The 25,344-nt window shown below is 37.5% G+C and overlaps 1 protein-coding gene across 2 annotated transcripts in view; it reads left to right on the top strand.

Annotated features, from left to right (window-relative positions):
- The window catches only part of LOC137022555 (spectrin beta chain, non-erythrocytic 4-like), a 92,311-nt gene that overhangs the window by 35,869 nt on the left and 31,098 nt on the right, over positions 1-25,344 (top strand). For both annotated transcript variants that reach the window (XM_067388945.1, XM_067388946.1), the window contains exon 18: positions 9,317-9,463. In XM_067388945.1, the coding sequence (XP_067245046.1) occupies positions 9,317-9,463 (147 nt within the window). The remainder of the gene's footprint in view (positions 1-9,316; positions 9,464-25,344) is intronic.

Genomic DNA, 25,344 nt, shown 5'->3' on the forward strand with positions numbered 1-25,344 from the left:
GAACCCAGAAAAGCGCTATGTAAATGTAAGGAATTGTTATTATTATTATTATTATTATTATTATTAAAGCACATGTAAAGTACTTATTAAGTATTATTTTAACTGTATTGTTTCATATTACATTTCAAATTAATGTATTTTAAAAGTGTAACTTCATCATTATAATATAAATGACATCAATATAAATGAAATTAGAAATAAAATTAAGTTTCACATAAAAATTAAGTTTCACATAATATTTTAGTTTATATACAATAAATGCTTGTCAGTACATTGATCATATTTCAAAGACAATAAAAGTATAAAATGACAACAAAATATGTACTTAAGTCATATGTTGTTTTTTAAAAATAATATAAATAATATTAAATAAAAAAATTACTTTAAAAATACAAATCTTGGTTACAGTGAGACAATGTAAGCGAATCAAATTTTGGATGGTATAGAGCAAAGACTATAGAATAACACAAGACACGTCACTCGTATTGTTTTGAATGGAAGAACGTGTAAGGCGCAATATGGCGGAATAAGTCCCACCTTCAAAATAAGAGCCAATCGCCCACCGGTAAAGTCATCACGTCACTGCAGCGGCCGTTAAAAGTACTGGTTTCTATAGAAACAGTCAGACGTGCGCCCCAGAAATGAGGCAGAAGAGACGCGCATTTAGGTCTGCGCATGCGCATTAGCTTGATCCAGCCTAAAAAATACAGTTTTTTTGTCATGATTCGAGCGTTTGAAAAAAAAATTATGAGACAGCTCATGAAATTTAATTGAAAGCTTGGCAAACAGCTTTGGAGAATTTGATGTTTCCCCATTCAAAGAGATGGGAGCTGCATGGATGCCCAGGATGCCCGAGAGGCGTTTCAAAGATATCCGCCGAGTGAAATGACTTGTCTTAAAGGTACTTTGTATAGAGTCAGCTATCAACCACTGAATTGGACTAGATCTAAAAAGCAACAGTATGAACACAAAGAGGTCTGAGACCCCATTACTACTTAAGCGGACCAAAAATCTGTGTCTGATCTGAGTCCTCTTTCAGGGACAGGGACTGTGTAAACATAAAGAGAACTTTTGTTTTTTAGACAGATCTAATATACTAACACAATTTCTTTCCCAAATGTTTACATTCACATTAGACATAACTGAGAGTGTTTACATGAATACCCGTCATTTTGACATATTTTTGTGTGTATTTCACCATTAGGGTTAGTTTAGGAATAGAATGCGGCACAATACATGTGTTTTTATAATCGTTGGAAGTCAGAAACAAAATGGAAACAAAAATTCAATTAATCGCACAACCCTAACATGTGACATCTTGTTTGTGTTTTGGAATGATTCTGAATAGCTGAGCATTGTGGGTAAATGAAAGCAGTTGTACAGTAGAAGGCTTCCAGTGTGGCCCAAACCTGAAGGTTTATTTGGGCTGTGCTTGTTCTTCCTTTCTCATGTTCAATTATTTAGCAGGTCTCCTCATCACTCATTCAGTCGAGAGAGAGAACTTCAGCAGTGTGTGGGTTGAGTGTGTGTGTGTGTGTGTGTGTGTGTGTGTGTGTGTGTGTGTGTGTGTGTGTGTGTGTGTGTGTGTGTGTGTGTGTGTGTGTGTGTGTGTGTGTGTGTTTGTGTTCACTGCAGGGCTGAGGACAGATCTCTGCCTTCACTAAGAGCTGTCAAACACGTGTGGAGACTGAGAACAGCACGATCAGAGTGCATTGAATCAGTTTCTCCTATGTACTGTGGACATACATCAAGTATACAGTATGCAATGCCATATTGTTTATGAACAGCATAGTGTCTTCTTCTTCATACAGTATACCAGTGTGAAAAGTGTTCATTATGTATGCTGTGCAGTAATTATGCATGCATGTTATATGTGTATGCAGTGTGTACTTGCTGCGATAGTCGGTGTTGACAGTGTCACCGGTGTTCAGCTGGTTACATCACTTGCCAACTGCGGCAGATCTCATTTATCACGAGAGTGAGGAGCTGACTGACAAGTCGATGGCGGAAGATTTTTGGATTTTTGTAGTATTTTGGATTGAAACCCATTGCTAAGAGGGAACCTGCAAAGGATTAGTTGTTTTTCTAGATATGTTTTTCATTAAGAATAATAATGAACCCACAATTCAAGCAATTGCTGCTCCGAATTGGCGCTAATTTGAAAGTGAAAGTAAAATGCGCACAGCCGCATGGGCATTCATAACAGTGTATGTCTACTGGCGCGGAGAGTTTTCAGTTCATTCCTATGGAAGCTCAACTTAAAATGAATTGAAAATGCTCAATCTGCCCTGCACCATTATGAATGCCCATGCGGCTTTGCGCATTTCACTTTTGCTTTAAAATTACCGCCAATTCGGGGTGCATTTCATTTTTGAATTAGCGATTTAAAAGCGAGGTGCAAAAGAGGGAACTTCTAGTGTGTGTATATACTGAATGCAAATTGTCTGTGTGCATGGAAAATCTGAATAACCAAATGCTTGCTAAAATCTTATACAACCAGAGCATACTAAATTGAATATTGTATCTCACAATTCAATGCATCTTGTACTGTTTTTTTTTTAATTATTATTATTGTGATAATCTTCACAAATGAACACAACTTTTATGAATTTCAAAAAAAAAAAAGGGGGGGGGTTAAAAATGGTAAATAACTGTTTATATTTTTGAGATCCCCATCAAAATCAATAGATTTGTAGCATTCTCTGATTCTTCGTAAATACTAGTGTAAAGTAGCCCTGAAACATGCAACGTAGTGAGATCGTGTGACTGTGTTTGTTTACTGGATAGCTTACTACTGTTTGAAATGTTTATCTTTGCATAATATATATTATATAGTAGGCAGTATCTGGCACAGCATGCATTAAACACTTTGAACATTGTGACAGAGTGGCAGATTTTGGCACTGCATACTGCAGTCAATGCAGTAATACACTGAATATGACTACTGATTATTTTTTAAAAATAGTATCTGAAACAGAACATGCTATGCAACAGTGAACATTTTAAACAGGACTACATTGTTGTCTTGTAACCAGACTGCACTGAATGTTTAATTCAGCAAGTGGCATCTACAAATAAAACTGTTGTGTTGCATTTTTTATCCAGTTTTGTGTAACATCTTTAACCCTTTGCAGTCCAATCACAAAATGAATTTAAAAAAAAGTCACAAATCACAGCTGGCATTAATTCCAGTTCATTTGTCACACTGGATGTGGATAGTCAAACCAAGCGCATTGCATTGTGGGATGCAATACTTGTTTTTGCTAAGGTAGTCAGCCAAGTATAGAGTGCTGCAATGATTTATTTTAATTTTTGTAGGCCAACCTGGAAATTAGCATCACCCTGATTCCCTCGACAGAAACGCAATAGGTTATTCTCTGTGACCAACAAAAGGTTATGATTCTTACACGTTTTGTTCGTATGATAATGTCTTCACAAACACTTTTATGGATTTTGAAGCTCAAATACAATCACTGGAAGTAAATTGTATGTAAATTGTATACTTTTTAACCACAAATGCTCATCTTGCACTAGCTCTGCAATGCGCCACGCATGATGTAATCACGCTGGAAAGGTCACACGTGATGTAGGCGGAAGTACCGCGGTGGGGCGAAAACTATATAGTTTTTTATTTTTTTTAGAAAATTACCAATCGTTTCTCTAGATAAGACTCTTATTCCTCGTCTGAGATCATGTAGAGCTCTTTGAAGCTGCACTGAAACTGACATTTGGACCTTCAACCTGTTGAACCCCAGTGAAGTCCACTATATGGAGAAAAATCCTGGAATGTTTTCTTAAAAAACCTTAATTTCTTTTCGACTGAAGAAAGACATGACCATCTTGGATGACATGGGGGTGAGTAAATTATCAGGACATTTTAATTCTGAAGATAACTAATCCTTTAAGCTTCTGTTAACTCTTTCAGTCTTTATTCAAAAAAATTTTTTCCTGAAAGTTTGAGTTAGAATAGTTTGCAAGAGCTGATTATAAACATAACGAGGCTGTGAAAGTGGATGGTGAGTAGATGAGTTTACCTGTTCAGCTGATGACGTTTAATGCCTCAGACAACCTCTGGAGTCCCATTTAGCCACTTGTTAGCAGCCGCCTTTTACAAGACAAGTAAAAGAATTTAAAAAGTCAAAAGGCGGTGCTACTAATGTACTTTGTCGTAGAATAAAATATGAAATATCTTGAGCTTTTGTTCAACACAGACCTTAATTCAGGCATTTAAACAAAAAACCTTTTTTAAAAAAAACATTTACTTCAGGACGATGGAATCAGAAGCACTAAAATGATAACTAGTTTCCAGGTTTTGGTCTACAAAAATATGTCTTCCCTTTGGCATTCCATATACTCCAAAAATTTGCATACTGTACAGGAAACCATAGTACGATTAACTGCTATTATAAACAGCTTATGTGACACATTGCCTTCTGTTGTTCTTTTGAGGTGATTCCTGATCTGAAGTATCACATTATTGTCTTTGGTAGTTTAAATGTCTCTCTGGTGTTGTTGTTGGTGGTGTAGTTAACCATCAGTTTACTGGATAATTAATTCCCGTGTCCCTGGATGGCCACTTGCTCTTCCTTGGATTTATTGCTTCATTCCCCCCCAGGGTCTCTTTGAGGAATAACCATGATTGACCTAAATGTCTTTATGGGTGAGAGCGCCGGGTGCTTCATGAGGGCAGAGGTCGCTGTAGTGTTCACTAGAGAGAGGTTAAAAAGCACAGTTAGTCCTAAAGTATGAATGATTTTAAACTGCCGTCTACCAGCTGTTAAAGGATCAGTTCACTTCAGAATTAAAATTTCCTGATAATTTACTCACCCCCATGTCATCAGAGATGTTTATGTCTTTCTTCAGTCGAAAAGAAATTAAGGTTTTTGAGGAAAACATTCCAGGATTTTTCTCATTATAGTGGACTTCACTGGGGTTCAACGGGTTGAAGGTCCAAATGTCAGTTTCAGTGCTGCTTCAAAGAGCTCTACACGATCCCAGACGAGGAATAAGGGTCTTATCTAGCGAAACAATGTCATTTTCTAAAAAAAGTAAAAATGTATATACTTTTTAACTGCAAATTCTCATCTTGCACTGCTCTGTGATGCGCCACGCATTACGTAATCACGTTGGAAAGGTCACGCGTGATGTAGGTGGAAGTAGCGACCCATTGTTTAAAAAGCAAAGTCAAACATACTTTACAAAAAAAGGTACAACAGCGATGTCGGATGATTTTGAAGTTGGAGGAGAAAATTTGATGTTTTTTGTCCTACTTCAGCCTACTTCACATATGACCAGGGCTTGACATTAACTCTTTTGCTCACCAGCCACTGTGGCTAGTGGTTTTCCAAAGTCACTAGCCACTCAGAATTTTCACTGGCCACAATTTTGCTGTTGGGAAATTACATTTTATATGATTAAAGTTGACTTTGGCGTGCTGAAATTACTTGATTTCGAGTCATTTTACTTGATTTGCTAGATTTAAAACCCTTTCAAACTTTCAAATGCAGATTGGCCAACTAAATCAAGCCTAGGGCTACATGGTATATCAGCTGGTATGTACGGGTGGGTTATATGACCACAATATGATCAATTTTATTATTATAAAGGATATATAAACAGAACAAAGAAGCAAATTAGCAAATTACAAAAACAATAGTAAATTAAATAGCCTAAACTCTTTTTTTCAGATACAGTAGGTTTATTTAACATTTATTTAACATCTTTTGTTGTTTGATTAACATTAGTGACAGACAGGTATTTATTTGGGCTGCTGAATGCATGTATGTAATATACTGACACATATCCAGTTTTTACCAACCCGTTTACGTCCATTTAAGCCATAACCGACTGTATTCATGCGAGACATTTTGACAAATGTGTGTGCGCACGTACTTCACTATTCAAGCGCAAGGAAAGGAGATCTGATCGTGCGCGACAGAGCGCTTCTGTTGTGTGTCATTCAACGCGATTCTGCCGATCCCACCTTCACTAATTGCAAGTTAATCGATAACGGATTGTGATCGGATTGTAATTTTGTGCTACAACTACCTTTGATTAGGCTGTAGGCTAAAATTATATTCAACCCACCAAAGTGGCTAGCGAGAGTGGCTGTCTTACCCGCCACAGCTGAAATCTACCTGCATTTGGCGGGTTGGCGGGTGTTAATGTCAAGCCCTGCACGTGATCTTTCCAACATGATTACGTAATGCATGGCGCATCGCAGAGCAGTGCAAGATGAACATTTGTGGTTAAATATACTTTTTTTTTTTTTAGAAAATGATCAATCGTTTCGCTAGATAAGACCCTTATTCCTCGTCTGGGATTGTGTAAGGCCCTTTGAAGTCCACTAAAAATCCTGAAATGTTTTCCTCAAAAACCTTAATTTCTTTTCAACTGAAGAAAGAAAGACGTAAACATCTTGGATGACATGGGGGTGAGTAAATTATCAGGAAATTTTAATTCTGAAGTGAACTAATCCTTTAAAATAAATGGAAAAGTTCCATGTTAAAGGTTCTTAATGGAACCATAGATGCCAATAAAGAACCTTTATCATTCATCCATGGAACCTTTGCATTCCACAAATTGTTCTTTATAGTGAAAAAAGGTTCTCTAGATAAAATGTTCTTCACACTAAGAAAAATTGTTCATTTATAAGCTGCTCACTGAAAGGTTCTTTGGGGAACCAAAAATGGTTCTTCTATGGCATTGCTACGAACATCTCCTTTTGCAACCTTTATTTTTAAGAGTGTTGTGATCTGACAGATTATGTGACAGAGGTATTTTTGGTTCTCTGTTTCCCTTCCCTCCGTTTCAATCACTCATACGTATTCGCTTCTCTGCCCGCTTAAAGAGCCTAGTGTTGTCCTTGTGACGCTTGGAACTACGTAGGCTCCCTCTCTCTCTCTTTCTCTCTCTATGTGGTTCTCTCCCCCTCCCTCCTCGTCTCTCTTCCTCGCTTTCCGTCTATCTGTCTCCCCGTATGCTTTTCTCTCATCGTGGATGCTGCAGCGGGAGAAATCGGGTCTTTCAGCTCAGGCAGAAGAGGCACTGCAGTATTGAGTCAAGCTTATATTACAAAACAGGAGGAGGAGAGAAAAGAGGGTGGCGCGGACTGAAAAAAAAACAATATGGATTTGTTTGAGATGCAAGACGCTGCACAAACGGGGTGAAGAGTGTGTCTGGATCGCTCGGAGGAGGGGAGGGAAAAACGGTCCCCACATCCTCCCTCTTGGCACTCTCCAACGCTCACTCTCTCTCTCTCTCTCTCTCTCTCTCTCTCTCTGTCCGTGGCCAGCGTTTGTAACATCAATAATCACTGCTACTGGGCTCATTTCTCTCCTCGCTGTAACTCAGGCAGGCCTCTGCACGGGCTCGAGACTGCAAGTCTTGTACTTTTTTGGGGATTTTCTTTGTTTTTTGCTAAGATGTAAACCACTTCTTGTTTTCACTGGATTTAATACAGATGGTCCAAAAATAGTGCACACTGAGTTCTCTGCACATGTCTTGAATATTTCATCCAGCACAGTTTTTGGACTGCTCGTGTGTGTTGTGTTTTGCTGCTCACCTGGGCTGAAAGTGAACAATGTGGATTTGGGAACTTGAGTGACAGATTCTCCACAGCCTGATTCAGGTGGTAATTATAACATGACATAATAATGTATCTCTAGTTCAAATAAAAAAAAATTTTTTCCCAAAACATTATTTTTATATTTTTTTATATTGTAAAACCTATTTTTATATATAATCATGAAATATGTATATACATTTCTGATGTTATTGTATGTAAAGTGTGTATTTTAGGTACTGTGACTTGTTTTTCACTATTTTGATAATCAGTTTTTGCATTTCACTTAAATAGTCCTGCAAGTAATTTTTAGAAGTACAAATATAATAATTAAATGTTGTTTAAAATAGTTTTAGATGAAGTAATGCATGTCACACAAAAGGACACTGCTTAAGATTTACTTCAGGAAGTCAACTACTATATTATATAATAAAAGGTATACGATATACTGTGGTTTGTGACGCATTACAATTAACTTGAGTTATGTAATCAGATTACTTTTTCAAGTAACTAGTAAAGTAACACATTACTTTTTCAATTTACAACAAAATATCTAAGTTACTTTTTCACATTTTATTGACTGACAGCTCTCCTGTCCTCATGTTGAGAGAAATAAAGTGCAGAGGTGTGTGCATTTTGTGAACATGATGGTTATTGTAGTTTTAGACTAAATGTGAATATGAATTTACTCATCGCACTTGCATGAAAACATTCAGTATTCCTCAAAATGAATAAAAACAGTGAAATACAATCTCAGAATTTTACGCAAACCTGTTATAATTAACTATATTAAATGACACAAATATACTTTATGTATTTAATCTCACTTTATTAACCAATATCTTTGCTGCTGATCTTCAATGATCCAGTTCAACCATACTAATAAGCAAAAATTACTTTAGATTAGATTTAGAAATAAGAGTGTTGAACTTCCTCCTCCTGTATCGTGTTCTTCTTTAATCCAGAATGGCAGCACAGCTGAAAGGTTTGTTTGAGCTGCGCCCTCTACTGTACAGGTGTGAATATGCACTTCCTTCAGCCTGAGGCTTATTCGTTTCACTTTTGGTGTGAAAGAGCCTTATAAAACTTAAAAATAAAACTTTTTTGTTGTGATTAAAAAACAAGCAAACCCAGCCCAGGTGTGAAAAAGTAACGCAAAAGTAATGTAAAGAATTTTTTTCATAAAAAAATCATGCAATTAGTTACTTTTTTAAGGAGTAACACAATATTGTAATGCATTACTTTTAAAAGTAACTTTCCCCAACACTGGTGGTTTGTACAGGAATGAATAATACAGTGAAGCGCTGTTTGGGATCACTTGTGCGTGGGAAACTTTTTGAAGATTATTTTCATAGTCTTTTGTAAAAGTAGTTTAACAGTGTTTTACTGGGTTAAATGATTTGTGTGTTGTGGTAATATTATAATTAAATGATTTGGTGGAAGCTTGGTGTGCTGATCACATACTGTACATGTTTGCATTTCAATAAGGTCATTTCAATATACATATACACACTTTTTTTTAACAAATATGCTTTTTTGGTTACACCACACTGAATTAGATTTTTCTTCAAATGTTAATATATTGATATTATAATATTAAATGTAAAACATTTATTATAGACGAGGTGTATGTAAGTTAGTCTGAAATCCATTTGTAATGTTTTTTCTATAAATAAATTAATTGATTTTTTTGGAGACACGAGTTATGAGTGTGTTTCCTCTAATGCGTTTATGGTTTTGTGTGTTTCATAGATTGGTGATTGGGTGGCAGAAAAGATGCTAATGGCTCGCGACACCTCCCACGACGAGACTCAGAAGCTTCATAAGAAGTGGCTGAAACATCAGACCTTCATGGCAGAACTTGCTCAGAACAAGGAGTGGCTGGACAAGATCGAGAACGTAAGTTCAGCTCTCAAGGTTATGCTGTGCTCACTATCTTTGCTAATAGTATTTGATACTGTTTAATATATAAGCATTTTCTCTGTCAGATAATTAAGTGTTTGAATGCTCAGCGCCCTTCTTCACTTGGCTTGAAAAATGCTATTGGGCACCTTGAAATGAAAACACAACTCAGCTGAAAATCTTTCTCTGTTGACTCATATTCCATTCTAGTGAAGGACTCATATGAAACAGAGCCTGTAATAGCAGAGATGGCATAGCATTTAGCAAGGGCAAATCCGCGTGGTGTTATATTTAGTGGTGCGCACGCACTTTCTATATTGTTTAGCTTAGTAATTATTGTGAGTCATTTTTATGGGTTTGTATACACATTAAGCCTTTAGATGCCAATAAATGTCCCAGTCCTGCATCATTTGTGCTACGGTCATCAAATTAGCTTGTTGAGAAGTTTATATTATAGCTTCTATAACTGAAAGTGTTTCTGAAATGCATTTTAGATAAAAGCCCTGATGCTCGGCGTGCCCTGATGTCTGATTGAAAGACGGATGTTGTTTAATCTGTCAGTTACGCTGTTTTATTGGCATTGCTGGTGGATTGAATGGACTGTCTTCAGCTGCCAAGGCCATCTTGAATGATCATGGGCATCTCACAAATCCGTTAATCATTATATTCTGTGATTAGCTGCAATAACAGAGCATAAGAGTCTTAGTGTTTGTTGTTGTTGATTAAGGTTGTGCGTGTCAGTAAGTGTGAGATACCAAGAACAATTCAGGCACCTTTACTCATTTTAGTCTGCATAAATGTGTATGAATCGGAAACACTGAGTGAACAGATGATATGGGTGTGTGATTTTTGAGTCATGACAGTCTCTTGGTTAAATCATTGCTTATTGTCAGTAAATCAAACCAGTGACTACATGGTCAACTTCACAATGTTTCTCTTAGTAGGATGAAAATAATCTGTTATTTAAACTGTGATTAAATTGTAAATAGAAACTGATCAAAAAAACGCTCCCTTTACAATTGCTGGAGCTGTCAATCAAACAGCTTGAGTGTTCTGGACTCGCACCAAAACTCCCGTTAGAAACAACGAATCTTATTTACATTGTGTTTGCACTGTTAGTTATGATGAAAGCATTCAGTAGTGTACAGAAATCGAGTTACAATGACGAGGTCACTGCATTAAAGGGTTAGTTCACCCAAAAATGAAAATGATGTCATTAATGACTCACCCTCATGTCGTTCCAAACCCGTAAGACCTCCGTTCATCTTCAGAACACAGTTTAAGATATTTTAGATTTAGTCCGAGAGCTTTCTGTCCCTCCATTGAAAATGTATGTACGGTATACTGTCCATGTCCAGAAAGGTAATAAAAACATCATCAAAGTAGTCCATGTGACATCAGTGGGTTTTTTTAGAATTTGTTGAAGCATCGAAAATACATTTTGGTCCAAAAATAACAAAAACTATGACTTTATTCAGCATTGTCTTCTCTTCCGGAATCCTTTCCATTGAATTGATTCCATTGAATCCTTTTATATGTCGCCGTGGTTGTTTTTGGCGATTAGGACATCCGCGACATTTTGAAGCTTCGAAAATACATTTTGGTCCAAAAATAACAAAAACTACGACTTTATTCAGCATTGTATTCTCTTCCGGGTCTGTTGTCAATCCGCGTTCACGACTCCGCTGCTTCTTCTTCTTTTTTTCCTATTTTACGGCAGTTGACATCCAGTTTATTGGTGCATTACCGCCCCCTTCTGCTCCGGAGTGTGGTTCACGACTCCGCAGTGACGCTGCTGACGTGTTATCTGGTGCGCCAGAGCTTCGTTTACAGTCTGAGGGAGACAAACACTGTATTCAAGCTATTCTACATTGTTTGTATTTTGGTATTGCTATATTTTTTAAAATGATGCGTAAGTGTGCATGTCGCGGATGTCCTAATCGCCAAAAACAACCACGGCGACGTAAAAGTGCCAAAATGTATTTCCGATGCTTCAAAAAATTCTAACTAACCCACTGATGCCACATGGACTACTTTGATGATGTTTTTATTACCTTTCTGGACATGGACAGTGCACCGTACATACATTTTCAATGGAGGGACAGAAAGCTCTTGGACTAAATCTAAAATATCCTAAACTGTGTTCTGAAGATGAACGGATGTCTTACGGGTTTGGAACGACATGAGGGTGAGTCATTAATGACATAATTTTCATTTTTGGGTGAACTAACCCTTTAATGCGCTCAACATGTCTGTGATCAGCTACATGCTCATCACTGCAACCTTTCATGCCACGATCTAAATATGATGCCATAGATCTAAATGTAATCAACACTTTACATAATTAGTTAACTTTGAGAGCTGTAATAGTAAAAACATGCTAAAAGTTTTCAAGAGAATTCCACATATAATGCTATTTCATATGCAAAGATTTTAGCCAATCACAGCAGTGGGTGTTTACACTGAAGTCTCACAGCAGACACGCCCCTTAAAACAGCGTTCAAATCAGAGGGCTAAAATCAGGGTAGGAAAAATGCCTTTTATTTCTAAATTAAGACAATTTTTGATGTAAAAATCATACTAACATTATTAAGTGCACCCCTGAAAACATTATAAAATAATGCAGTTCATGACCCCTTTAAAAATGCCACATGGCAACTTCAGTAAACTTTTTTTTAGTCATGACGCATATGGTACCAACGATTAAATCAGATTTCATTGAAATAGACAGTTTGAACTGATTCAACAATGGAAATAGATATTACAGCACACTATAACATTGACGACACTGAACAAAGAACTGAATGAAGACAGGACGTAAATACACAGAGGAACAAAAGAGCTAATTAATTGGACAAAAGGTGAAAGGACTCTTTATTTAACACAGTGGGAAACTAGGTCAAATGACAGGGCACACAGACAAACAGGAACAGAACTAAAACACAATGTACCTCATTTATGAAATGAATGTACAACAGAAAATTGGCCGTACGGTTGTTTCCGTGCAAAACTTGGCATTGGAGGTGAGCGGTGGCTATGATCAAATCTCACGTCAGGTCTCAGCTTTTGTACGCAAGTTTTTGAGTTGAACTTGTGTGCAGCATAGCAAATCTGGTGGAACATTTTGTTCATTAGGATTATTTTCCTACAAGATTAAAATGTCAAATTAAAATTCAATTCAATTAGAATAGAGAAGTGTCTGTGACCCATTAAAAATACCACAAATGTATTTTTTTTCTCCAGGAGTTTAGATTTACATGCACAAATAGTTTCTGCGAACTTGTTTGTGGAGTGTGTTGTTTATGCAGCTGAGACGGCAGAAGGTTCATCGTATTTGTTTTCTTTATTTCTTGAATGACACATTTTCAAGGATGATGTTTTATGTGAATAATATTGGAACATGAGTGAAGTACAAAGCCTTGTTTACATAATGAATAATAGTTTAGCAACCAAATGTTAGATCGCGAATATGGACACATTTATAGCCGCTATAGCCTAATGTGTTGTATAATTTAATAGCTACTTATTTTTCATTCTTGTTCTGGTCTGAATAGCCTACCGATAAATTTAAAGGATTTGTTGTGGAGTGAGGGGAACTAAAATAGCCTAGGTTATATGTTTAGTATTTATAATGTTTGTAAATGTTTCATTTTATTTACCGGTATTTAATATTTATAGAAATTCATTACATTTTTGCAATTACTCTCTTTCATGAGATTACTTCCTCTTCTTGGCCAGGTTACGTTTTCCATGTCGTAAACTCTAGGAGCAAGGCTTCTAAACCGTGAATTTTTAGGGCTGTGATATTTAAATGACGATTGTTTTCACCTGCCACATTTATCAACGTACGATCATTCCCACGATGGGATTGGCAGCATACAAATGTTTCATGAATCACACGTGAACCCTGTCGTAAGATGATTTCTGTGCATGTTTCTATGTTAGATTGATAAATTAGGCCCAATTAAACTAAGCCGAAACAGAACATAACAGAATATAATCGTTACGTTCACAGAAAGGATTTGAATTTACTACCATAATGCTAACTCTATTTTTGCTTATGAAGACTAAATTAAAGTCGCTATTGATGTCCGAGACAGTTTCACGGAGCCCTGCACATGATATGCAGGAAAAAACTAGTAGGCTAAATCATGCACACGATTTACTAATCTGTTCCCTCGATTTGCTAAACCTAGGGCTGTAGTCAAGTCCACCTTTGTCGAGTCCAAGTCAAGTCCAAGTCCAAAAGGTTCGAGTCCAAGTCAAGTCCGAGTCCAAATGAGACAGTCAAGACAGAGACAGAAAAAAAAAGAATCCTCTTCAAGACCTTCGTACATAACTATTGATAATTTATGTGATGTGAGAGACATATCTTAGAGCATATCTTAGATTCTAAAATAATAATTTTGCATTATTATTTTTTGCATTATTACGTTTTTAAATTCTCTACAACTGTGGTTCCCAAACATTTTACAGTCGCGTACACCCTGAGGCATTTAACATTGTTCTGCATACCCCTTCTTTTCCACTTAGACTGCTGCAATCACACCTTTTCCATTAAGGGACAATATTTTTCCCTTTAAACTGATTGTGCATTACAGTGCTTTTTTTTTTACCTCTATAAATACCTTTATAAAATAAATCAATGTTTTAAATTAAAAATGTCCAAAAGAAAAATAAGCAATGATGTTACAATGTGTGATACTTTTAAATTGAACTAAAACTGCCAGTAGGTGGCGGTAAGTCACTGTCTTAATGAGTGAGTCATCGAGACATTCAATTCATTCATTCATTCATTCATTCAGTAACGACACAAGTGGATGTATTTTTGAAAGGGTAATTGAATCATTGACTCTCATGGTTTTTACACAGCCACAGATTTGTTCACAAAACATCGATATGAATTGCAGTTCTGCTGTGGCTTTTGTTTGAACTAGACATGCGCTGATTTCAATTTTCTTGGCTGATTCCGATTTCCGATTTTTGGATAGTGTGATCTGCCGATACCTATTTTTGCCGATTCTGATTTTCTTTCTAAGAACTATAATTGACAGCATATACAAACAAAAATCTACCTTTCTTCAACACAAAGTTTTATTTTCATAAAAAAAAGTAAAACTCAGTAATAAAATAAGAACAAATAAAAAAATTCCAAACAGCAAATAAATGCAATAGAATAGAGAGCAATGAAACTAAATTTTTCAGGTTAAGTAGGTTTTTATTTAGATAAGAAATACTACAGAAATTAAAGTAATCAAATGTAAAATAACACATCCACGTTGGTTACCTTAATTTCTGTATTTTTTATTGTAAATATTAAATACAGACTTATTCTTGCCATTAAAGTTAAAAACGTATTCAGTCAAGAGCAGAAAGTGATTTTCTTTGTCTTTTGTTCTTTAAATAACATGTCAGACAGCAGCAGGAATATTGGACTGCTGTCCCTTTAAGAGTTGCGTTCTCTTAGTTATTTAATGATCCAAAACTGACTGTGTTTATCTGAATAATTGCCAAGACGAGCATTTTGACATAATTTGGAAGGATTTAATATTTTAAGTGCATTAAGCCACTCATTTTGGTAACTGTGACTCTGTTTGACTTCTGTCTCTGTTTGAGACTAAGCGTGGCTTATTCGCGTGATCAGTGGTGCGCGCGCTTTCGGTGTGAGCACGAAACCTGCAGGAACTGGAGCGAATGAGACGAGTGAGAGAGAGGAGGCGCCCGCGCGAGTGTGTGTCACTGGTTTCACTTCACCGTGAGAGAAGAGAGCGAGAATGCGCAGCTGACGTTACTGCCTGTGCCGCTGGTAACAAAAAAGATCGGCTCGGAATCGGTAAGAAGTGAGACTGAAAAACTGGACTCGGTCGAGACCAATTAGGACTTGTGGCGAGACCAATGACCAAGTCCGAGACAAGTCCGAGTGCAAATATCACCGAGTCCGAGACAACAGAAAAACGTCTCGAGGCCGGACTCGAGTACTACAGCACTAGCTAAACCATGAGCACAATTTATAAATTGAGGAAACAAATTAGTAAATTGTGTGCATGATTTAGGGAATCAAGGGAACGAATTCTTAAATCTTGCGCACGATTTAGCGAATCGAGGGAACGAATTAGTAAATGGTGCGGATGATTTAGCGAATCAAGGGAACGAATTAGTAAATGGTGCGGATGATTTAGCGAATCGAGGGAACGAATTAGTAAATGGTGCGGATGATTTAGCGAATCGAGGGAACGAATTAGTAAATGGTGCGGATGATTTAGCGAATCGAGGGAACGAATTAGTAAATGGTGCGGATGATTTAGCGAATCGAGGCAACAAAATAGTAAAACGTGCACACGATTTTGACAAAAATATCATGCCCACTTCAAAATCCCCATAAACTTGATTGCTTTATGAACCAAACCCAAATAATAAGTCCAAAAATGCTTATAATAAAGTGGAAATGACAACACTTCAAGTGAAGCATCCTTACAAACATAAAAAACACAACACCTCAGTAGACGGTGGTTGAGTTAAAATCGCAGAAAATAACAAGTCTTTGCTCAATGGAGTTTTACTTTAGTCAAAAATAGTGGATACCAAATACGCAAGACGGCCGAACTCTGTTATGGTTACCATGCTGTCAATCATCTCAATTTCGGGAGTGATTTGTGTTACGTACACACACACAGCTGTAATTTAGGGATTCACTCCTGTATTTAAATGTGGCTGTCACTCTTGAAACCTTGCAATGTGTATGTGGCCTTTAATATTAATTTGATATTGCCAGTGAAATGATCATGAATATATTGTAAATATTTGATATTGCCCAGCCACAGTGTGTGATAGTATATGAGAATAGTGTGTGTGAAGATTTCTCTCTGCTCTTCTTCTTGACCTAGTATTTCCTGCAGACAGCTGAATGCTGGGGCCCGTTTCTCTGTCATATAACCTTAAACTAGTTACCAGGAATAGAAATATGCTGAACTGTGCTGGCTACATATTTATAAGAGCGCCCTGGATTCATGTGCCAAGCTCGTATTTTCTGCTGAATTTGGCCTGTTTGGACAGGTTTACCTTGCTTTACCTGCTTTCTAAATGATTCACGCATTCACAGGTGTATTCACAAACATCAAATCAATCTTTTGTTTGGACAGATTTTTCTTTTCATAACCCTTTTCATTCAGCCTGAAGTGTTCATTTGCTATGGTCATATCCAATATCATATTTTAATAATTCATGGCTAAGCTTTGGCCAAAATAATTATAAATTACAAATTCACCTACATGTATAGTATCGGATAAATTAGCTTTGATATAAAATTAATTTTACCTGCCATGTACAAAATGTACTTGTTACAAGCTGTTTTAAGCATTTAAAATACTTTTCCATGTTCATCGCTCAATCACGGGCAGCTGTATGTGACAGGTACTTTCTATATAGTGGCAAACAAATCGGAAGTCTCACACATTCTAAGAAAATTTCGTGTTACAAAATAAGATACGGACTCTGGCCCTAGAATTCTCCTCTCTCCTGGATTTAAGGTTGCCAGAAGTTATCAACCAATCAGAACAGACTTGCAGGGGGGATGTTTGATTTCGGACACCAAATAAGCCAGAACCACTACCGTGTCCAAGAGAGTACTGGCACATTTTTTCCAGTTCATGCACTGTTTAAGGACACAGTTGCATTGATGCACTTAAATGTACCTCTGAAATGTCACATTTTTGCATTACAGTTATCCCTACCTTCTCCAATATAGTAATATGAAAATAAAACATCAAATTATGATATGGTCTACACTTCCTCATGCATGTGGAAGTGTGTGACATTTGGACAGGCAGAAATGTCAAATTCATGGTCAGTCACATTGATGCCTCTGAATTAGGATACTCAGAGAAGTTGCTTTTGTTAAGTTTCCATTATCTACAATTCATTTCATGTTCATACACAATTTTGAGTTAGTGGTATTGAGTGATAGTGGGCATAAATCTGACCTTCATTTTGGGATAGTGTTCTTTCCTTTTGAGAAACTTCATGAGGTTTTCACTATATTGCAATTATGTTGGGAAAAAAAGCCTTTTACGAAGAATGTGCATGTAAGAAAAAAACTGTTCTGAAAGGGATAGTTCACTCTAAAATGAAAAATGAGTCATAAATTACTCACCCTGGTGTTGTTCTAATGCCGTATGCCCTTTTTTCTTTTATGGACCACAAAAGGATTTTAATTTTTTTTTAAAGGTGCCCTCGAATGAAAAATTGAATTTATCTTGGCATGGTTAAATAACAAGAGTTCAGTACATGGAAATGACATACAGTGAGTTTCAAACTCCATTGTTTCCTCCTTTTTATGTAAATCTCATTTGTTTAAAAGACTTTCGGAAAACACTCGGATCTCAACACAACACCGACTGTTACGTAACAGTCGGGGGCTCCGCCCCCAATATTTGCATAACGCCAGCCCCTGTTCGATGCATTAGACAAGCAAAGGCAGTATTAATGTCTGGATCTGTGCACAGCTGAATCATCAGACTAGGAAAGCAAGCAAGAACAACAGCGAAAAATGGCAGGTGGAGCAATAATAACTGACATGATCCATGATATCATGATATTTTTAGTGATATTTGTAAATTGTCTTTCTAAATGTTTCATTAGCATGTTGCTATCGTTTCTTACTGTATTCACGGAGACGAGAGTCGTTGCTATTTTCATTTTTAGACATGTGCAGTCTGTATAATTCATAAACACAACTTCATTCTTTATAAATCTCTCCAACAGTGTGTAATGTTAGCTTTAGCCACAGAGCACAGCCTCAAACTCACACAGAATCAAACGTAACCATCTAAATAAATACTTTACTCACATAATTCGAAGCATACATACAGCATGCATGACGAACATCTTGTAAAGATCCATTTGAGGGTTATATTAGCTGTGTGAACTTTGTTTATGCGATGAATATAGAGTCCAGAGCTCGTGTGGCAGAGGTAGCGCATCTCTTAAAGGGGCCACGCTGAAAAAATCTGTGCATAGTTAATGATGCCCCAAAATAGGCAGTTAAAAAAATTAATAAAAAAAAATCTATGGGGTATTTTGAGCTGAAACTTCACAGACACATTCAGGGGACACCTTAGACTTATATTACATCTTGTAAAAAAACAATCTAGGGCACCTTTAATGTCCCGCTTGCGTTCGTCCATATAATGGCAGTAATCACAGCCAGCATCAAAAAGACACAAAAGTATCACAGAACGATCCCATGCGACACATGCTGTATATTCTAAGTGTTCTGGAGGTATGTGATATTAAATTTAATGTATTATCTAATGAAAATCCTGACCTTGACCTTCTGAAGCAATATCTTCTTTACATGCTCATAGCCAGAGCTTCTGCTCATTAGTCTGTATTTTCCAGTAAACTGTGTTGTGCAGCAATTTTACCCTTTGTAATGGACACGTGCGTTATAATTACAAACATGCTTTTTTGACTAGTTCTGCTCCAGTGTCACTAACCCAGCAGCTGTCAGATGGAGCAGTCATGCCAAGTGAAGTGAAGGGAAGGGGAGTATCTGTTGCTAGGTAACAGTTTCCTCACCCCCCACCCCCCTAAACCCTAGTGCTCCCATGTGTGAAGGTCATTTGTACTACCTCATCCTCACACATCCTTTTTTTTTTCTTTTGTAGTTTACAGGAAGTGATGAGATGCACTTCCAGGTCAGAATGAACTGGAATAATGCTGGTGCAAGAAAACAAATCTAGCACATTTTATTTTTTGCAAAACAGAGATCCATTAGTTAACTGTAGTTAATGCATTAATACTTTATTAAAGTGTTTATTAATCTTTGTTAACATTACTTAATAAAAATATTAATGTTCATTGTTAGTTCATGTTATAGCTCAGGTCCATTAAATAATATTAACAGATAAAACGTATGATTTAATAATGTATTAGTAAATGTTGAAATTAATAAATGCTTAAGAAGTATTTTTCATAGATAAGTTAGTTCATCCTTGTATAGTTAACTTATGTTAACAAATGGAACCTTATTGTCAAGTGTTATCCTCTATATACAGAAATGTTTCTTCAAAAAGCTAGGAAATATATGAAGTAATATTGCGATTATGATGTTTATTTGTTACAAAAACATTTTTTCTTTACTCAAAACACATAAGATGGTGTGTTTATCATGGCAGATAATTAAATGACCTCATTATGTTATTGGGATTTATCTAGTAAGCATGTCCAATTAACCACACAATTTCCTGGACCTGTTTGTTTTAAAGCCTGAGGGAAGATCTGTGAGTGTGATCTCTCTCTCTGTTTACAGCCTTCTCCTCCATTTCTTTGTTCTCTCTGGTTTTCATGTTTGTTATATTGAGAATATAATGTATATATATTTCCTGAAATGACGTTCTCTGTTAAGGGACAATGTTGGCACTCGGGATTTGATTGTCAGATGCATTTTTAACATTCATGACGGCACCATTTTTTTTTTTTTTTTTTACAATATTAGGGCTGTCATTCCACGGACAAAGAACCCATGAACCGCATTATTAGACCATTTTCTTATGCTGCACAATGTATTAAAACCATTTAAAAACTATAGCATAGTGCCCTCTGAGTTTGCATGTTTGAAATTACAGTGTAGCAGAATTGGCCAAATATTAAAGATAAAGTAAACATTTGAATTAAATGTCACTTGGCCAGTATTAAACAAGGATTTGATCTGCTGTAAGGTGTAACAAAACCAGGCCATTGGCGCCCTCTGCAGGCATTTGTACTAATACATAATGTGCATGAGATGATTTTTTATATAATGTATATTATGTATTTTAACAGTGTTGTTTTATAAAACCATTTGATTGCTCATTTTTATACTTTATTTTAACCAAATTTTATTGCTCATTGTTATTATATATGTATTTTAAGTCATTTTTAAAGGCTTAGGTCTTTGCTTAGGTCGGATTACTTGATAATTGTCAAAATAATCAACCGATTACTCAACTAACCATCAAAAGAATCGGCCGATCACTCGATTAATCGACAAACTATTTGACCGATTACTCGATTAACCGTCAAAATAAACACCTGATTACTCGATTAATCGGCAGAATAATCATGCCATTACTTGTTTAATTGCCAAAATAATCGACCGGTCACTCAATTGATTGTCAAAACAATCGACCGATTACTTGATTACCAAAATAATCGTTAGTGACAGCCCTAAACAATATAAACTATATACACTGTTGTCTGTCTCTGTTAAATACTTCCATTTAAGTATATCATAATGACAAACTGTCAGTCTAAATTAATATTTTATTACCTCTTGCCCATAAAATAACATAACTAGGCCTAAAACATACTATTAAACTACATATGTTTTAAATTAAAAACAGAGGAATTGTTATAACACCAAAATAAGATTTTTTTTCCCCTTGCCCCTCTTAAAGGGACAGTTTACCCAAAATTTAAAATTGTCATCAATTGGAAACTATACCTATAAGTTCTTAATCTAACTTCAAGTATTCCTGCTCCATTTCTGAAACTTGTCCTTAAATGATTGTTTACATCCTTGAAGGATTTTTTTGATATTAGCATAATGTATCTCCAGCCCTCTGCCAAACACTGTTTCCCGGAGGGTATTTATCATGGTTTGCTCCTCTGGGAATCGTGCTAACAGCTGGGCCTGGGGTAACTAATTCCCAGAGCAATATGGTACCTCACTAGTTCAATGTTGTGTATCATTGGTTGCTTGTGGACTCACATACACATGATTTGCTGGTGTTCTGCATATTAATTTCCAACATTTCAATAATCTGATTTTACTTTGCCGCCAGCTCGAAAGGACATGCAAAATCACAGTGACAATATCACTTTGATGAAACTTCAAGAGTCCTCTATTGTGACTCATTACACACTCAGACACAGATTATGTCTTATTCCTCCTACCACCCACTTCTCCCACACCAACTCTTATCTCAAGTGTTCACTCTTTAGTGTTTTGTCAAAGCACGGTGACACAGAAGTCAACAATGTGACTATGTGTATATCCAGTGCATGCTGGAAGAGCTCAGGCCAGATTCCTGAGGAGGCAGAGAACAAGTAATGCCGTCACCAAGAGAGATGTTACATAAAGCCTCACGCAGCACCATTTTTAACCCAGCTCTGTTGTGTGAAGCGGCTCTGCTGCAGACCGAAACCTCTACAGTCCTCGTCTCTATAGCTCACACACTCACAAAGGGATGGTTCATCCAAAAATGAAAATTCTGTTATCATTTACTCACCCTCAAGTTGTTCCAAACTTGTATGAATTTCTTTCTTCTGCTAAACACAGAAGATATTTTGAAGAATGTCGGTAACAAAACAGTTGATAGGCTCTGTTGACTTTTTTTTTTTTTTCATACTATGGAATTCAGTGGGGTCCATCAAATGTTCTTCAAAATATCTTCTTTTGTGTTCAGCAAAATTCATACAGGTTTGGAACAACTTGAGGGTGAGTAAATGACAACCGAATTTTCGTTTTTGGGTGAACTATCCCTTTAAAACTAGGGGGTTTTCGCAGAGATGCCATAGAAGAACCATTTTTTGTGCCCCAAAGAACCTCTCAGTAAACAGTTCTTAAAAGAGCCATTTTTCTTAGAACATTTTATTAAAGAACTTTTTTCCACTATAAAGATGCTGTAGAAATGTTCCATGGTTATTAAAGGTTCTTCATGGAATCATCAATGCCAATAAAGGAACTTTATTTTTAGTGCAGATGCCGTGCTGCTTTCCCATACTCCAAAAAACACAAAAAGGTGGAAATCGAAAGTAAAACATTTAGATGCTTCGCAATTTTAATCAGGAAATTAAAGTCAAAATACAGTCTTAATGGTCATAAAAAGGCTTCATGTTTAATGCAAATGTCTTATTCTATGTAATGCTTTTACATTGGGGTGAAATGTGACTGGACATGTGATTTAGCCATACAGTCTGTTCTGTTCTGTCCTCATCTTCAGGCGTACAGAACAATAAAAAATGTTTGTGAATCCATTTCTAATACCACAGCTAATGTAACCTTTAGAGATCACTTGTCCTATTTCCCAGCTCTCTTCTCACATCAAAAAAAGACTGCGGCAGCTGTTGCAATGTGACATGCATGACTGGCACAGACTCCCATCAGATTACACATATGCAACATCACTGAAGGGCACTTCTAATGTGGACAGACACTGCTGTTACATGCGTCTATACTGGATGCGAATCTCAGGTGATCACCTCAGACTCATAATAAGGTTCCATGTTGATAAGTAGTAGGCTAATAACATAATTAATTTGTTGTAATGCAATACTAATATTTTATTTTCATTATATAAGTCTGTGTGAGCTAAATTCTGTGTTTGTCTGTCACAGTCATCATCCTGGGTTAAGCTGTCATTTACATATTTAAAAATGCATGAATATGTGATGAAATAAGCATAGTTTAATTTAGCACTGCAGTTCAGGCAGGACTCATAAAGGTGCTAACCTCTTTTAAAATGACAAATGTGAAAACGTTGCTTAATCCAGAGTCTGTACCCAGGGTTTACAAAAGGTCCAGGGATTAATTAGCTCATTTTTCTGTATATTATGTAATTAGGCTTTAACATATTGTTGACTGTACGCTGTGCATACACTGTAAAAAATGCTTTTAAAACAGAATATTAGATTATGTTTTGCAAGATAATACAGTTTTAGTCTTGTTGTGTTATTGTTGCATTCAATTAGATTCAAATCCTTATTGAAAATGGTTTCAAAAATACACAGTATTTTTCACTTCATTGTGCGTAGCTACATACTTCCATCTTTGTTTTTCCACACACACTTCAGATAGCCTGTGATGTCATTGATTGGCTGACGGCTTGTGTGTGTGTGTTTGAGTGGGAAGCAGCCGGTCTGACTCCTGTGCTCATGGGCATCATTTCCATGGTCACTGCTGTATCGCTGTACCAACCCCCTTCCCCCTCACCCAGTCCTGACAGAGAGGATGAGTTATAATGGTTCACTGTGTTGGGGGAGGAACGCTGCATGTCTGTGTATGTGCATGTGTGTTTTAGGATCCCATGGTCTGTGTGGAGATCAGGTGGGGGAGGGATAATGTGTGTGTGAGGTGTTTAGTCTGCGCTCATGCCAGCTTCTGTAGACCTTGGCACTGTCTGTAATATGGAAAAATGTTCCAAAAAACTGCCTGTGCACAAGAGTATTTGTAATGAATGAGGAAAAAAACAAAGAAACGATGAGATATAAAGAGGTTTTTACATTTTCTACAGAAAACATGTGTGGTCTTTGACCTTGCCCATGCAAAATTTGCCGCCATTGTGCTAGGGTGTTGCCAGGGCATTGCTATGTGGTCGATATGAGGTTTTGAGTGGTTTTTAGCATGTGTGATTGCCAGATTGTTCTGGTGGGAATTACAAGCCAGATTTTAAAGGGTTAGTTCACCCAAAAATGAAATTTCTGTCATTAATTAATCATCCTCACGTCGTTCCAAACCCGTAAGACTTTTTGACGTTTTCACTGCGTTATACACACCAGCAGCTACTGACTTTTCATTTTTGCCGAGGCTCTCACTGTAGTGATGAGTCGGCAGAGTGTGGATCCATTTGCAGCGTTTATTTAGAAAAATCAACAAAGCAGAACAGGGCTAAGGCAGAGGCATAAACAGGAACAGGCAATGGTCGTGGCAGACGGCAGACAAACAGAGTCAAGGGACAGGCAGAGATCAAGGCAGGCGGCAACACAAACACAGTCCAGGAAACAGGCAGTAATCAGGGCAGGCGGCGATGGGTCACAAGAGATAAACAGTCCAGATGAAAACAGATAGCAGTCCACAGAAAAACGCTCAGTAATGATCACCTCGGCAAATCAAGACTTCGCGGTGTAAGTGTGTGTGTGTGTGTCTTAAGTAGTGTGGATGTGATGTGTTGCAGGTGTGTGTGCAATCAGTCCCAGGAATGAGGGCCCAAGGGAAATGTAGTCCGAATGGTAACTGTTCAGTATTCCGGAGATGGCTCCCTCCGATGGTCCGGAGGAGGGACCGAGGGAGCCACATTCATGACAGAGCCCCCCCCCTGTGAGCGGCTCCAGACGCGAGGGCGCGGGCGCCGGGGTCTACCGCGTGGTCGCGGGGCCGGTCTCTCCGGGTGCGTCCTATGAAACTCCTCTATGAGTGACGGGTCCAGGATATCATCCGTATTGACCCAGGATCGCTCCTCCGGGCCAAACCCCTCCCAGTCGACCAGGTACTGCAGTCTCCTACCCCGGCGCCTGGAATCGATCAACTCTCGTACGCGATAAGCTTCCTCGCCCTCGACCATCAAGGGTGGGGGGTTGCGGGCTTCGGCTCCCTCCGGCTCCTCCCCCGGGCCCCTGGAGGGTTTCAACAGCGAAACATGAAAAGTAGGAGACACACGGTAATTAGAAGGCAAATCTAAACGATATGACACTGGAGTTATTTGTTTAATAATTTGAAAGGGCCCAACAAACCTGGGACTGAGTTTTCTGCATGGAAGCCTTAGCCGGAGGTCTCTAGTGGACAGCCATACCCATTGTCCCGCAGTGTACTGAGGATTGGGACGACGTCGTCGGTTAGCCTGTATCTCCTGTCTTCTTACAGCACGCTGGAGGTGATGGTGAGCTTGGTCCCAAGTCTCCTCGCTTCTTTGCATCCACTCATTGACAGACGGTAGGCTGGATGGTTCTCCTGACCAGGGGAATAACGGAGGTTGAAAGCCCAAGATACATTGAAAGGGTGTGATGCTAGTGGCAGGTTTTTGCAGGGAGTTTTGGGCGTACTCCGCCCAGAGCAGGTAACGGCTCCAGTCACTCTGGTTGCGATGGCAATAAGTGCGTAGGAATCTAGTTAATTCTTGATT

This window comes from Chanodichthys erythropterus, chromosome 7 (assembly GCF_024489055.1).
Source record: "Chanodichthys erythropterus isolate Z2021 chromosome 7, ASM2448905v1, whole genome shotgun sequence".
Lineage (NCBI taxonomy): Eukaryota > Metazoa > Chordata > Actinopteri > Cypriniformes > Xenocyprididae > Chanodichthys > Chanodichthys erythropterus.